A 17,859-nucleotide genomic window follows, 5' to 3' on the forward strand; every position below is an offset into this window, starting at 1 on the left:
TACCTTGTATATGCGGAAAATATTACCAAGAGGAAGGAGGTAAATGATGAACAGTAGCGGGGGTCTCCTGGGGTGAAGGGTGAAGGGTGAGATCTGAATTGTTTAAGCTGGACATACTCTGTGCAGTTGGAGAGATATGACGTAAACCAGTTGTGACAGGTGCCTGTGATACCAGTGGAGGCGAGCCATTCGAGGAGTATGTTGTGGGAGATGGTATCAAAGGCTGCAGCTTGTATCAGTAACAGTTTGTATCTTCATGAAGAGAACATTTACTTTGGACTGTTTGACTGCCTCCAACTGTACGGAATAAATTGATAACCAGGTGTATTTGACCCAGCCCCCCCCCCACCCCATAGCAATGACACTCTTTGATGGCAGCAGTCATCCCCAGCAGGATGCAGCCTGACACAGACACACACACACAAAAAGGAATAACTAAAAAAACATGAAGAACAGCACAAGGTGTTGACCTGGCCTCCAGATTCACTAGATCCCAAACTGATAAGGTATCTGTGGGATACACTTGATGTATGTCGGTGTAGCGCCTTTGAACAATGACAGAGACAGTTCAGTGTGAATTGAATCTTCCAACTTTACAGTAGAAAATCCTGTGTTCATAAGTGGCTCATAAAGTCATAAAGTAGCTGATTGAGAGCATTGACAGTTCAGACAATGAACAGATTTCATTGCTTCATGTATTACCTCAGTTGCTGTAGTTCTCATACATGCTGCGTTGTGTTCTTGCAGACTGTTCATCCTGGGCTCCTACGATAGAGAAACTTATGTTCATTGCACGCTGGAGCTGAGCAGCCACCAGTGGAAAGAGAAGACCAGAAGTTCCATAAAACAGGTGAGCGCTTTCTCCATTCTAACTTCTGACACTCTAATGTGTCATTGAATTGAATTTTAACTGTACCCAAAATTACAACAACAACAGTGCTGATATTTGAGAAAAAGACTTATCTTTAAATCTTAACTTAAAATAACTTAGAAAACAAAGAAAATACTGTTTAAGCTGCTATAACAGATATGGTAGTCTGCATTCTGTATATTATGTACAAATCTCTTCATAAAGTAGATGGAATATATAGAAGGTACAAACTAATACCAGGGTCAAGTGTAATGTATTGTTTTTGACAGGTGCAGTTAAGGCTGGTTTCATTGTTTTGATACCATTGTACTACAGCATGTTTTGCTGGAGTCTTTTTACAGGCGGGTTGTGCTGCACTTTAACGTCTTCCAGGTGGGAGCAATCCAAGGGCGAATAAAATAAAATAAATACAATTTAAAAATGTCCTGTAAGCCAAGTGCAGCTTATTCACAGTAAACTAAATTTACTATTAAAGCTGATAATGCAGTTTCAGCTATAACAGTTGAACATAATGACACTGCCTTTGTCTCCACTACACTGAAGCCTGGACAATCTGCTTTGAAAAAAAACAAAATAGTGAAGGAGGTCTTTGTGTTTATACTCACTGTGAGCTCCACATGGTGTCTGGGTTATTTAACCCATTTTTTAAATTTACAAATAAGCTTGGACATACGTGGTTCTGCTAATCTAAAATAATATTCTACAGCAACTGAACTTGTGACAACTGCCTTGGAAGTCCTAGATGCAGTCAAACTGTGCGACGCCTCAAGCTTGCTCTGGGGGTTTCAGGCCGGGTTTTGTAAAGCGTCTTGAGACGATTTGTATTGTTATTGACGCTATATAAATAAAATTGAAGTGATTGCTCCTATCCTCCCCAACATGTCAAGCTCTGTCATGGACACTCTGTCATTACCATGTCTGTCTACCTCTGCTACATCTGGTGACTGTGATTTTCATTCATTTTTTCCCGTTTGTAGCTCTCATATTTATAAAAAAACAAACAAACAAAAAAAAAACTTCTATTTCTACTGGTCACTTTATATTTCTAACAGGTCACTTTATATTTATATTTCTAACAGGTTACTTTATATTTTTAACATAGTTTATAGTTGTATAAACATTTTATTTCTAGTCACTTTCTATTTTTTATATAGCTTTTGTATTTTATGTTCAATGTATGTTACTGCTACTGGATGCTTGAATTTCCCTCGGGATTAATAAAGTATCTATCTATCTATCTATCTATCTATCTATCTAAGCTCTTACTGCACAATACGAGTGGTTACATTCTTTTCGACAGTCCACTATCCAAACCAACAGAGGGCACTGCATCACCATTCTTTAGGGAGTTTTCCCAGTGGCCGTATATCAGTATATCAGTACTGTTTTTTAAGATGTAGACGTGTTTGGTTTGTTAACACTTGCAAGGACTGAGATAACCACTGAGATCGTTACAGCTCTTGGGACAGATGTGTAACATTTAAATACGTGTTGGAGAAAAGTTATTGTATGAAAGCAGAGTCACTGAATTACTAATTCATTTAGAAAAATACATTTGTATCGATGTAACCTCTAGGTTGTAGCTTTTCAGGCACTCAGATATATAACACAAACACTTCCTCTGTAGATGCTCCAGATTGGACCGTTTGTCATACTGACACATTAATACAAGCTTGTTTTCATCTTTCTGGCACTGATGAGATTGTCCCATTGTTGACATTTTGAGCAGCAAAGTAAATTTTCAGGCCCCCACGGCAAACCTTTTCTAATTGCTACAATTTAGAGATATTACAGTTATCACATCAGGCTTGTTTGGAAGTGACTAATGAGCGTTTTAGAGGGAAATGTCAGGCCTAATTACTGGCGCTTGCTCGAGTAAAGCCTGATGCCAAAATCCTCGCCACACACTTCTGAATGACATTTGCAATTGCTGAAAGATCATTCATATTGCATCGAACAGTAATTGTTCTGTGCTGTATTCTCATATTATGTTTACTGATGTTGGTTAAATCCTAGTCCAGCAGGGGGCAGTGAAATCTCAGAACTCTTCGCTTAACCTTCCTTCTGCCTTCCGTCTCTCATTCAAAAAACACAATTACAAAATAGGTGCTGTATATTTCTTTTTTTAAGCACAGGAGTTCAGAGTTAATATTTACTTTGTAAATAAAAATTTAAATGATACACCTTATTTTTTTTTCATAAACCTGAACATATAAAATGTAACACTCAAATCGAAGTTGTTGGTCCATGTGAATTCAACAAAAGAAACGAGGGAATGTGTGAAAGGGACATTGATTCTTACAGCTTTGCTAGTAGTCATGTGGTATATAGATTCCAGTTCAATGGAAACAAAATCTGCCACATTGGCCTGGTTATAAAAACAAATAATGTATATACATGCATACAGCATTAAAGTTATAGTCCTTATGTTAAAGTACAGCAGGGCAGTAAATGTGGTGGAAATATTTAAGAACTGTATTTAAACACTTATAGAAATTTGAAGTGTTGAAGCTGGTTGGACAGTATTATTTAATTTCATTGTTTATATATATTGGACTAGCTGTACTGCTGTAGCTTGTTCTAAAAAATGAAACAATGAAACGAAGTTTGACGTTGCTCATCATAGACTTGTGTAACACACAATGTATATACAGTATAAGCCGTCCTCCTGGACTGGTTGAACCAGGCCACGGCAGTCAGCTTTGCAGTAAGTAATGAATATGCGAACCGTTCCACTCTACCACTCCATAGTAAAGCCATCAGCACAGCCCTCTCCAAGTGGACCCACTTCAAAGCACTTGTGTCCCTTTTTTGTTAATATACGCATACAAATGCAGATTCATGTTGGCATTTGAGCCTGATTTATCAGTCCTCTCCAGTCTGCGTGTCCCCAGCAGGACTCTGTAGTAAGGATTAAAGGCTATACCATCTGCAAAAGGTCAATTCGCCATCTTTCTCTCCCTCTTTCCACTGATGATTGCCAGATATGACAGTTGTTTGTGTTGTGTGTTTTAATAGCTTTCATGCCATTTAAATATTCCCTCATTTTAACCAGTGTGAATTCCTGCTTTTCATTGCACCATGTGTCTGTCTTCCCACAGGGAACCTGCTCTAATCATTAAGAGCCATTAGACTGTGTTGAACATGCTATTCAGGGCTGGTTTAAAATCTCTACCTTCCAGCTGCATATCAGTGTTTAGTTTCTAGTCCCACACAATGGAAAAACTCCATACCAGTTATGAGCATACCTATCAAAGAAAGGGTTGTTTTAATTTGTTTTTTTTTGTGTGTGTTTTGTAGTATTGTTTTCATTGTGCAAATATTATATATTCACTGTTGTAATTGTGCACAACTGCTGAGAGGTTTGATGTTGGCTAGTTATTGCTGGTATTGATTCTTGTCTGTGCTTCTCATTGCTTTATGGTCAGAAGTTTTAAATTTGACTACTATTCAGCCACCAGAATCAAAATGAAAGAAATACAGGAGACAGGGTCTCCTCATCAACCTTGTGAAGTTGAAGCACTTCCAGATACATATTTTGACTACTCTCTAGCTGTTAACCTGTAAACTGTAAACAATTTGCTCCCTTGTTTCTCCTACCGTTTCACTGTGAAAACCCTTAAGATAAGATAAAACAGGCTATCTGAATATTGCACTTTGTTTTTCGTTAAATGTTAATCCCTGTTTATAAAATTTTAAATATTTTTTTATGTATACACTTCATATACTTCCAGTTCCAGTCAAATGTTTGGACTCACCTTCTCAATGAATGAGATTTCTTTATTTCTATTGTAGATAAATATACTGAAGCCATCAGAATGATGAAGGAACACATGAAATGATGTAGTAAACAATACAGTGTTAAACAAACCAGAATATGTATTTTAGGTTATTTAAAATAGCTACCATTTATTTTGATGACAGGTTTGCTTCAAGGTGGTCACCTTTTGCCACCAAAAATTACACAATGTAATTGTGGTAATTAATTGAACCACTCGGCTAAAAATAATACATGTTAATTTTCGCAGTGAAAGTACAAAAAAAAAAATGATATAAGTGGTCGAGCAAAATGTTGTTTAAAATATTATAAAATTTAAAAACATTTACATTATTAGAGAAATCTAATTCAGTCTTATATTTCGACATGACCTAAAATGTCAAGTATACCAAGGCTTTGAAGTGACAACATACAGCCCAGAAGCTTTGGATGAATTCTTCATTATAATAATTGTTATATAGAGAATAATATCTCTGCTGCTTCCCGTTTGTCAATGTTTACTCTGGCCGCTTCATTGTACTGTGTGTACTTGAATGTGCACAACACGGCTCAGGGTAAATGAAGCCCTGTTCCATTACAGTTTCAGATTGTGTGTGTGTGTGTGTGCGTGTGCGTGTGTGTTTTATAACTCATTTATGGTGTGTTGAGTTTGCGGGTGGGGTGGCGTGGTGGTGTCTGTCAGGCGTGTTTGCGCATCTGCCCTGTCGTTTCCATTGTCGGCCCTCACTGCTGATGCTTGCTGACAGCTTGACCGAAGGGACATGTGGCGGGTGTGTGTGTGCACACCCTGCAGCTCAACATCTTGTTGTGTAACATTTGTTGTACTCAATGGGTGGCTTTGTGTTGCATAAAAGAAATGTTTGTATTTACGGCTGCGTGAGCCTGAATGTTCCACTCTGTGGAGCCCAAACTCATCCAGGTTCCCAGACTTGAAAGCAGACGCACCGTGTAAGATCAGTCATCGTGAGTTCAGAGGTTAGGGAAAAAATGGCTAGCTCCTCATGAGTCTTCCATTTAACGTCTCTGTCAGACTCACAAGGATTAGATCAATATGACAACTAGATATTTATCTCCCACTTTTACCTAGGCTTCCATCAGGTATTTTATTTTTTTTTTTAAATAACATTTGCCTTCCATCAGTCCTAGCAACGTGCTTTCATCAGGCTACCGAACCGTTAGCCGAGCTCTGACATATGCATCAGTGTAATCGATGTACCAGGAAATCGTGCACTGACAAAAGTTCTGCGATGTTTGGAATGCAAACTGCGATTAGAGACAAGAGCCAGTTAATAACGTCACTGAATTGCAATCTGTCAAAATGACAGGTGGCCTTCACATTTTTCCATCGCAGTTTTAAAAAAACAGTCAATGACGGAAATTATTCAGTTAACGCCACCCCTGTTAAGATCTCATATTGTCTTTATAGTATACCAGTTAAAAGAGTATGACTTATCATATTGCACACTTAACAGGCTGTTAGAAATATTGAATTCAGTTCAGTCTTCAGTCTTGAGTGTTATAATGGTTATACCATTAAGAATCATGACTCACTATGGTAATATATTTTGGAGAATACTGAAAAAAAAATCTGCAAGAAATGTCAGTTTACAGTAGGTACTCGTTAAATGATTGTGGGTCTAGTTTTCTGCCATCCTTATGTATGTATTGCCAAGTACATAGTGTGAAAATTGCTGTCTTGAATTAAAAATGTCTTATACAAGACTAAACGATTGTCTTTCACCTAAAGGTAATGCATTACGCCATGTTATATGAGCATTGCAATCACTTTCAAACATTTTCATTTTGGTGTCATTTATGGTGTACAGCATTATCATTATTGTAGATATCGATGCATATAAATGCAACCTTAAGTGACTAAGTGCCATTGAACTGAATTTGTTTACAACAAAGTGGCTCCGACAGGACTCTCCAGCTGCATTTAGATTTTTTTTTCTCTATATTGGTTGAAACATGCCCCATGATGAAATGTGTGTTACCAGACTGATGGGACGTGTTTAAAAGAAGGAATTTTTACAGCAAAATTCTGCAGTAAAGGAATTGTGAAATTCTGTAATTTTTTGCAATTTCATGGGAACTGATTGCAGTTGTTATATCCGAGGTATCTGTTCATGGTTTTGGTGTGCAGTTATATCTTGAAATCATTTAAGAGCCTTGTACACAGCTGTCACCCAGACCTCAGGATCAACTAAGACCGTATTTCTTTCCCTCTTCCAGTGTCTATTCCTTAACCTCTCATGTGACAGTCAATATTCACCCAAACCCACACACAGAATACAGCCCGGCTCAGAGACGGAGACCAGGAAATTTAATATATGGGATTTTGCATCTTTGACCCCCCCCTCCCCCTACTGACATGCACAGACACACACCCCTCCCTCCCCATTACAGTGGTTGTTTGATGTTCCACTCTGGGTGTCTTTAATCTGCCCCGAACACCCGATGAAAGACAGTTTGTTGATGAGGAGCCACACACGAAAGCACACCAACAAACACACATACACAACCCTTAACAATGAGTCATCTAGTGCTTGAAGCACCAGATAAGCCACAGGTTTTCTTCTTCTCATCATTTTGGAATTCAAAAAGGAGTGAGAATGAAATCAGTGTATTTCATATGACATCCACATTCATTTATCATGTTTATTTATTTAAAACCAAAATGCTGAACAGTTAAGAAAGAAAATGGTGAAACAGTAGTACAAAATACATCTTTAAAACACAAAGTTTTGCATTTTTCTTGGCACTGGCAGGTTTTCCAGATGGGGAACTTACCACTGTGCTTCTGTCGATTTATTTTGTCACACTATCTTCATGTCTTCATGCCACGTAGTAACTGAGTTTGTAAATCAGTTCATGGTGGTGGGCAATAACATCTGTTGCAGGACTCTTATGTTTTACTTGGAGTTGACAATATGTCTTTATAACTCTGAACTTAACTGCTGCAGAAGGACTTTAGGATGGATCAGTTGTCTATTCTTAAAAAAATAAAATAAATAAAAAATCCCATCACCTTTGTCATTTTTTGTAACACACATTGAGTTGTAGCAGGTGACACATTCATCACCCGTTTCCGCTTTGCCTTGCCAATTAAATGGCCTCTTCTAATTCTTTTTGACAATGGCTCGCTGTGAGGCGAAGAGTAGATTAAAGACATGAGACGTTGGTCCCACAAGCTGTTTGTTTCTAATCGCTTTTCCACTGATCAATCCACCTCAGAGGAAACTCAATAGACCAACCGCCATGTGCATGACAGACAGAGCCACAGCCATATTACAGATTTCTTGCTGTTATCATTTGCTGTGTTTTTCTTCTGATCATACAGGCATGGTTTCTCATTAGAAATGAAATGACCTGTTAGTTCAATTCAGTTCAATTTTATTTATATAGTTGCAAATCATAACACATCCTCTTATTGCATTTTACATAGTATGGTCATAATTATAGATTGATTTCCTCCTTAAGCGGGAACTTGGTAACAGTGAGGAGGAAAAACTACTTTTTAACAGGAATACAAAAACGTAGACAGAACCAGATTAAGGGTGGGCAGCTGTCTGCCTCATCTAGTTAAAGTAAGAAGAGAGATGGAAAAAAAATGGACATTGAGAATGAACAATAAACACTGACAGGTTGGTGGGACAAGTAAATACAGAACAGAAACATGCAGCTACGAAGCCAAAAATACTTGTAGAAAGGCAAAGGGACAGAGATAACAGAGAGGAAAAATCACAAACTACAGGAAAGAGAATGACATTCACATTAGGAGAGGAGCCTGATAGCCAGTGACTCTGCCTCCTTTCTGCTTCTGGACACTACAAGTAAACCCGTTCCACTGGAATAATATGGTATAGATATGTTGGGGCTTGGTCATTAACAGCTTTTTTTCTGTAAGCGGAAAGATTTAAATCAGAATCAGAAAAAAAAATCAGAAGTATCATAATAAGAGCACAGTCAGAAGGAATGAAGCCATAGTGTACAGTGCATTATTTATTTAATATTCATAAATTGGTTTACATATTTACAAATGTTGTGTGAGCTGCTCAGAAAGATAGGAAAGATTGGTTCTGTGTCTTGTGCATTCAAAAAACTACTGCTAAAGGATGTTGTTCAATGGTGTAGGTATATTGTCAGTTAAATTCTTGAAACCATGAAATATCATGATACTTTTTGCTGTATTTTGCCCATCCATAGTAGGCAATTAGTAGGCAATATCGAAACGATTGTCAGTTATTGAAGCGGCGTAAGTATATATACGTTATATGATTTGTCTGAATAATGACCTTTCAAATATGTATCTTGGCCAAAATCCAGATTTGTATGCATCACAATAAGTTCACGTTTGTTTCACAAACTGTGTTATCTTGGAGATAATACAGGCTCTTTATTTATGAAATTACTGTGAATGCCCTTTCTTTCCATCGACAAGGATCTGACAACTGATATGACGTAGGTTTGTCTGTTTTTCCTCTGCTCTGTCAGTGTTATTTAGAGTGATGGTAACCACTGAATATATTTGTAGTTTCTACTTCTCCTTAACAAAAAATGATATTATGTAGGATGTATTGCGCAGCAGAAGATGAAATAAGAGCATTTATTTTTGTTGTGTCCTTCCTCTTCAGTCCACTGAGGGATGAGTATCTGTGCAAGACGGCTGTTATGAATAGCTGTTTTTAATGGCTGTTCAAAGGGCCAGCAGGATGTTAATGATGCAGAGGCCTGTAGCCTGTTTACTTGTGGGCTGAAATTAGGTGACAAAATGTGCAAATGTTAAATGAATGATAAGTAAATATTATGAGGTCAAGCAGTCAAATTGATCCTTGTAGCTTCTAAGAGGCAAAATGACACTTGGGCAATCCTCTGAATCAACTGGTGAGCTCGCTGAGGAGGAAGATAGGCTCCGTGTTTGCTTGACAGACAGGCACTGGTGCTCAAAGGAGAGGAAAGACCGAAATGCCAACTTGATAATGAAGGAAATGGTGTCTTGCTCTATTTCTGAATCGGTGAACTAGTTAGAATTTAGTTGTCATTTAATCAACTAGGATGACGTAACGGTCATTATTTTCCAATGGCAGGACAATGACAGTGCTACAAAAGGGATGGTGTGGGCGACCAAACCACTGTTGCTGTCCATACAAGTGCAAATTAGGCAAAACACCTTTTTGTTTCCCTGTGTCTCCATAACAACTCCTTTGTTCTTAAAGCTTTTGAAACCTGCTTCCTATGATAAAAAAAGCAACTTGAAAATCCTGATTGAACCACACCACAAACACAAGGGCAAAACTAAACTCCGTAGTGATTTTGCTCGAGAAAGACATGCCACCCATTTCTCCTTCATGCACTCATTTATTTATTTACTTTTTGTAAGTGGAATTGAGGATGTGTCATTCTGAAGGTGCAGGGTATTCAGATACCTTTCTTCCCATGTAGTTTTTGTTTACTTCTTTCATTCTAGCCAGCTAGCCATTGGCTATCTGTAAATGTTCCTAATAATTATCTTGCTCTGTTTTTCTCTGCTGTCACAGCAGACCTGTTGCTGCAGTTGCACTAGCTTCCACTGTTCCACATATTGTTATTGTCAAGAATCTCCTGTATCTGTAGCATATAACCGTAGTCGCTCTCTCTCTCTCTCTCTCTCTCGCTCTGTTTTTTTCTCTGTTGTATTTGTGTTGTAGTTATTGAACACTGACTGACAGCTAATACTAGCAGACAGTGAGCTTTAATATTATTTCAGCATTTGGACAACTCTGTACCACCTATCTGTGGTAGTGTGTTTGAGAACACGCACTACAGAACATCATGACTGGTAGCAAGCTTAATAAGTACCCACATAAACACCTGAGTAGCTACTGGCCATGCACCCCATCCTCAGCCCACCCCATCCCTATCACCACCAGGACTGCTAATTGGATGTGACAGGGAATTGCTGCGCACTTGCCTCGCAGCGACTTGTACCCTATAACCATACACAAATCGATCTGACATGTGGTATTAGATTAAATTACCACGCAGTGCAGTGACAGGGAAAAGGATTTGCTCAACCCCCACCTCTCCATCTCACATGCACCCTCCCAGACCTACTGGAGAACAGAAGGATGTTCAGCCAAACAACAGGAGATGCTGCTCCACCCAAACGATCTGTCAAGCCCAGGTCTCAGACCAGCCGGCAGCTAGCCACCTCTCCCTGCAGTCTACACACGTAACACTCACATGACTTATAACCCATTCTAATTAAATATATGTGTATGGTTACAAGTGCAACCATTAGCAGTGATCTAGTTTTTTCCATTTGCTAATGTACTTATCTTTGTCTTTCGCAGAGCACAGCACACATAAATTGGATTTCACTAAAAACAAATTGCTTGCACACAAAAAGAAAAAGAGAACATTTAAAAATTGAATTTTCTAAAACACCTTGACATTTCAATTTAAAAAAAATACAAACAGGTGCATTTGTTGACAGCCAATTAATTCATGTTTTCATTATGTTTCATGGACAGCAAAAACAATGTCAACTTTCATCAAGTTCTCCCCATTGTTTATTGGAGGAAGCATGTTATGTCAGTGTGTAACAGAAAGTGTAAGATGTCTTTTATCACAATGCGAGTCTTATTCAGGGGAACAAAGGAAGACTTGTCTGGGTTTCTGTCCTGGAGGTAAAGGAGAGAACTTTAAAGTAGTGATAGCAGCCATTTGAACATATTAACCTTTCATTTGTTCTCTGTGGCAGTGCAGATAAAAGAGAAGCTGAAATAGATGGTGAATTGCTGCATTTACATCTGGACAGTTTGGGGTCACTACGTTCTTTGTCTTTTCTGCTCAGAGACGAGGAAACCAGGAGCTGCTTGTTCTCTTAGTCGATTGTAACAAGGTTAGTTCAGTCACTGCTGCTTAGCCCTGAGAGAAAGCACCTCTGCGCAACAATTAAACTCTGCAATTTAGAGGAACAGCAAACAACTATTTTCTCAGTGAAGTCAGGAAAACACCTTAATAATTTTCTAGAAACATAATCAAATAAAAATGAAGGTTTATAATATACTTACTATATTTCCTGTGCAGTGTGTATATTCACAATCATTATTACATGGTATTCATCGACCATCCACTGAGTTTCCCCTCTGCGTCTCTACAACAAAGGTGGAGAATCAGCATAGTCGGCACAACTTATAGAGTTGCAGTAGCCACAAATTTTGTATTCAGTGTGTCATAAATCATCATGGCTGATGTCCATCCTAAAATACATGAAATAATAAACCTGGTTACAAATCATAGAAACAATTGCTTCAGATGTTGCCTGAGAGTGGAGTTTTTCAAAAGAACATAACATATATTTTACGTTAGTAATTTTAGCATTTATAAATGAAATACTACAACTCTGCACTCTAAAGTTTGCTAGTCAACACAGTTTTTATAACAATTCCAAAGCCAGAAATTTCCATTGAACCCTGAGTTGTTCCATTTGCCTGGCAGTGGTGTGTGAATGTGTGTGTGATTGTGCCAACGAATGGGTAGATTTGTCATTGTTACTGTAGTTGGCTTTGAGGAAGAGAAGTGCTATATAAAGACCTTTTTACCATTTAGCCCATATCCTTACACCTTAAATTGTCCCTGCTACCAGACCGATAAGATTTTATAACTGTTTTTAAAAAAACTTTAAAAAAAAATAGTTTTTAAGTTCATTACCTGTCTTTGGGATTAGTAGTTATAGATGATTATATACCAATAAGAACAATTTACAGTAATGGATACTCAACAAGCATTTTTTGTGTCATGTGTTTCAGGGCATCAATATTTTTGGCCATCATTACTATCAATGAATTACTATTAATTGATACCAATGATGGCCAAAAGTATGGATCTAAAATCCAGGTTGAAATTTCAAGGTGTATCGTAGTCATTTTGTACTTTTGGGCAGAACAAACATTCCTTTTCTCGTTTTATGCTTGGACCATGCATTGAATTTTAAATTAATTAAGCAAATGCCTAGGATAAGGAGACGTAGGATTGGACCTTTGGCTGAAAAACAACATTTTTTTTATTGTACAGCACTTATTTTAAATGTGCTTTATGATAAATTTGACTTGACTTGGCTTATTGCTGGATTTTGGTGTGGATTGCCACATAATTAGGTACGTGTGTGTCTGTGACTGCACATATATTGATGGTTTAAGTGTGTGTGTGTGTGTGGGGGGGGGGGTGCTTGCGGGTGCTTGCGTGTGTAAAATGGAGATTGGCCCTATTTGCTCTCGAGCAGAATGGACTCATGTTTTTTGTAAATCTATTGAGAGCACAATGGCCACAGTACAGCCAGTAACACAGCTGTATACACACAGCTACAGAGCTGCTCTTCAGTGATACTGCTTCTATCACCTTTCAGCTCTTATTACCAAAACAGAAATATGCTTCTGCCCTTAAAGTGTGAATTCTAAGTTGCCAAGCAAAAGCTGACCCACTCAGCTCTGGCAGGATCTGAAGTTACTCCCCACAATCTTCCAAATGCCAGTGAATCGTGTGATGGATAATAAATAGAACAATCACAAAGCAGACACTTCACTTTTTTCAGATTGCAGCAGAGGGCAGGGGGAATTTATTGATGTTTGTCTCGTATTTTCTTTTTAGTTCAAATATAACTGAAATACCCTATTTCTTCGCATAAAACACATATTGCCAGAAAAACAAATCCCCAAACACAGGCCGGGGAAAATACATGCGTGGATAAACTCATGGTGTCATACATTTCGTAAAATTTGTTTTCATTGTTTTTTTTTTAGAAATAATAAAATTTTGATATAATGTGCAGCCCACTTAAGTATGATGCACACTTTTACTGATTTTAATTAATTCAGTATTATCATGCTACTTGCAACTACTAAGTTATTATTTCCTATTTCATTCACGGTGTTTGTATAATTACTGAGGACAATTGCATCATTTTATGATGAATATACACTGCCTGGCCAAAAAAAAAGTCGCCACCTGGATTTCACTAAGCAAATAGGTACGAGCCTCCTATTGGATAATTACTGCATGGGTGATTGTCTTTCAGCTGGCAACAAGTTATTTAACCCCAACTGATGCAATGAGTAGCTTCTCATTTCTTAAACAACCATGTCTAAAGACACATCCTGTGGTCAAGGAAAAGATGTTAGTCTGTTTGAGAAGGGTCAAATCATTGGCATGCATCAAGCAGAGAAAACATCAAAGGAGATTGAAGAAACTGAGTTAAAAACTGTCCAATTATTAAAAACTGGAAGGATAGTGGGGAACCAGCGCATCAGGGTAAGAAGAAAAGCAGATGAAGTGATCATTCCTAGTGCCTACTGTACAAGCCTGTGGGGGCAGTGCTATGATCTGGGGTTGCTGCAGTTGCTCAGGTCTAGGTTCAGCAACATTATGTGTCCAAAGAATGAGGTCAGCTGACTACCTGAATATACTGAATGACCAGGTTATTCTATCAATGGATTTTTCTTCCCTGATGTGCTGTAATCAAAGCTAAAGGTGGTCCAACAAAATATTAGAGTGTGTGAACTTTTTTTGTGGTGGCGACTTTTTTTTTTTTTTTTTGGCCAGGCAGTACCATTAAATGATTGTAGGGATAAGGAATAAGATACAAATGTAAAATATACATATAAAAACTAAAGACATGTGGTGGCATAAATTATACACTAATATTTCCTTCTGGACTCAGCGTCTCAGAAAAAACACATAACTGCATCTTATATTTAGAATGTTAAACTATTGTTAAGGGTTAGATGTTTAACTAGATTGATATTACCTTATGCCTAAATGTGAAACCTCCTCAGCTAAACATGGCATCTGTGTTCAGCCACATTGTCATTTGCAGAGACTGTGATGAGATTGGATGCTTCTTCTATCCTGTAAAATTAGCTGGCTTATCAAAAGTGCTCTTCCACTTAGAATATCATTGTGTTTTGCATCTACTGCTGTTCATTCATATTCAGAGCTTTACCAACTGAACCTACCTGGACACTATGTAATGGCTGTTGTGTAATGTAGTGGTTTAGCCTCCACATTCTCCCCCAGAGCAACCTGTTGGTTCTGCAATGTTGTTACAGTCTTCATGGAAGAGCAAGATCAGATTAACACACACACACAGACACGCACACCCCCACACAAGAGACTCCAAGAGACCGAACCATGAACACTAAATTCTCTATCCAATACCTAGTGTTGTCCTAGTCTTGTTGTGATCTCTCAACTTAGATGACAGTACACAGATATCAAGTGGTGATGCAGAAGCTTGTAGCAAACAAAGGTTAGTCATACGTAATTAAATATCGGAGCATGTTACATGTAACCTTGAAAAATATACTGTAAACATTGGGTTCTAAGAACCCCCAAAAATTAAATGGACTCTTTGAAAACAAATCGCATCTTAATCGGAAAAAAAACACGCTGGATATCTATAGTAAAATGGACTGGGTAATGTATTAAGATTGAAAGCATGCCACATTGTTTGATGGAAATTAAAATGATCAACATACAGAGGGCTGAATTCGAAGACAGCCAGAAAATCAAAGTTAAAAAATTATGCAGCAAGCTAGTCCATTTTGCTGAAATTTCTTAGCAGCAACTCAGTAGTTTGTATGGCCCCCATGTGTTTGTATGCATGCCTTACAATGTCAGGGCATGCTCCTAATGAGATGACAGATGGTGTCTCAGCTCCTGGACAGTCTGAGGTACAACCTGGCAGTGTCGGATGGACTGGAACATTATGTCGCAGAGGTGTACTGTTGGATTTAGGTCAGTGGACAATGGACATTCGTACCAGACCATCACTGACCCACCACCAAACTGGTCATGCCAAATGATGTTACAGGCAGCATTATGTTCTCCACGGCTTCTTCAGACCCTTTCACGTCTGTCACATGCGCTCTGGATGAACCTGCTCTCATATGTGAAAAGCACAGGGCGCCAGTCGCAGACCTGGCAATTCTGGTGTTCTATGGCAAATGCCAATTGAGGTCCACGGTGCTGGACATTGAGCACAGGACCCACTAGAGGACATCAGGCAGTATGTTTCTGATTGTTTGGTCAGAGACATTCACATCAGTGGCCTGCTGGAAGTTATTTTGTGGCAGTGCTGATCCAGTTCCTCCTTGCACAAAGGACCAGATACCAGTCTTGCTGATGGGTTGAGGACCTTCTTTGGCCGTATCCATCTCTCATAGTGTAACTGCCTGTCTCTTAACCTTCTGCCACTGGTATGTATTGATGTGCCATCGTGGAGGAGTTGGTATGTGCAACTCTGTAGGGTCCAGGTATTGCCTCATGCTACCAGCAGTGACGCTGACCCTAGCCAAATGCAAAAATAGTGGAAAACGGAAAAGATAAGGAGGGAAAAATTGTTGCCCCTCTTGTGCGCATGTTGTAAATTTCATGAACACCAAAGCAGCTGAAACGGATCAACAACCCCCTCCATTGCTGAACTTGATGCTATACTCTTTATTTTCTGAGCAGTGTAGTTATGTGGCACAGATCAAGCTATTAGTAATTTCATCATAATATTCACCAATTTCTCATATTTGGAATTGCGAGTGTCCCAGGCCTGCCATCAAATAAGAATTATACTTCCTCAATATGGATCTCTCTTTATCATCATCATCACTGTGGCCTGCTGATACCTCTGATGTTGTTCTTTTATTGGTATATTCTTGTCATGAAAACTTAATAAATGCCAAAAATATTCTCTCACTCAGGGTATGTATATACAGTAAATATCTATCCAGGACCACCCTCTGCCATCTCCTTCAAATCAATAAATATTTGGTGTGATAACACTTGACTTTAAAATTACTTTTTCTTGGCACACATGCACAGTTTTCTGCCTTTTCTGTCTGTCTTCTGTCTCTGCATGCAATCCCAAACTTACTCAATATTGTTAAAAACGCCTAGTTTTTACTGTGATGCTCTGTTTGGGTGATTTAAATGTGTGTTTGGTCTGTAGCATTGTTAGGTAGAGTAAGTGGTATATGAAACACCATCATAAATGCCAGGACCTAAGGTTTCTCCAAAGAACATTACATCATAACAAGCTGATCAATGGTAAGTTGTGCTCTTTAGCCACAACATTTATCTCTACCGTGCCACGACTGGCCTAACACAGCATATCATCAATACCAGCTCCCGCCTGCTTAAAGGGGAACTACTGTTTTTTACAACCTGGACCTTATTTCTAGCATATAATATAATACGTTCGTTTACCCATATAACTTTGGTGTCACTTTTAGTCCTTCGGAAGATATTTAGCTCCTGTATATCCATACAGTGGGAGTGATCGGGGCACCGTAACGCTTCCCCTAAATAATGCATTATCTGTCACGAAACTCGTTCATTTCACCAATATTTTGTTATGATACACTAGTGCTATTTCCCGTTGAGTCTGGAGTTACCTGTTATCTATTCGCGGACGTGCAGCAGTTTGTTGTTCTTTGGCCAGCTGTTCCTCTCTCTGCCTCTGCATCTTCCTTTCAACGAAGCTCCTCATCCGTACATTCTGGCTCAAAACGGTAAGGACGTCCATCATAAACAAAGTCGCCGTCCGCAACCTCGGAATCTGAAAAATATTCAGCCATGTGCAACACACTAAAAATTAGCAGTAGCAAATTACAGGTGAACAAGCCACGCAGGGTGCACGTGGCGCTCAGAGATGTGGGATCTACAGACCCCGGATGATGATAACAGGTAACTCCGGACTCAACGGGGAATAGCACTAGCATATCATAACAAAATATTAGTGAAATTAAAGAGTTTTGCGGCAGATAATACGTTATTTAGAGGCTGCGTTTCGGTGCCCCAATCACTCCCACTATACGGATATATGTGGCACTCCGCTGGAGCTAAATATCTTTCGAAGGACTAAAAATGACACCAGAGTTATATGGGTGAGTAAACGATCGCATTATATGCCACAAATAAGGTCCAGGTTGTAAAAGCGGTATTTCCCCTTTAACCTTCACCAGGTGCCCAACACTCAGTTTGTTGAGCAAGTGACTGATGTGGTGCATTTATCACACATTTGACTCCTCTGCTTTATTAACTAGAATCCAATGCCCAGTTTTAGGCAATTACTTAAAACTGTATTTGTTGGAGACGGACTATACAAAACATGCATAGCACCTTGAACGATACACTGGTTGGGAGAAATGGATGTCCACCATAATGGAAGGCCACC

The 17,859-nt window shown here is 38.7% G+C and overlaps 1 protein-coding gene across 2 annotated transcripts in view; it reads left to right on the forward strand.

Moving 5' to 3' along the window:
- The window catches only part of pdzd8 (PDZ domain containing 8), a 40,586-nt gene that overhangs the window by 16,017 nt on the left and 6,710 nt on the right, over positions 1 to 17,859 (forward strand). For both annotated transcript variants that reach the window (XM_084561611.1, XM_084561612.1), the window contains exon 3: positions 748 to 850. In XM_084561611.1, coding sequence (XP_084417737.1) covers positions 748 to 850 — 103 coding nt within the window. The remainder of the gene's footprint in view (positions 1 to 747; positions 851 to 17,859) is intronic.

Source organism: Chelon labrosus (assembly GCF_963514085.1).
Source record: "Chelon labrosus genome assembly, chromosome: 15".
NCBI classification, from domain to species: Eukaryota; Metazoa; Chordata; class Actinopteri; order Mugiliformes; family Mugilidae; genus Chelon; species Chelon labrosus.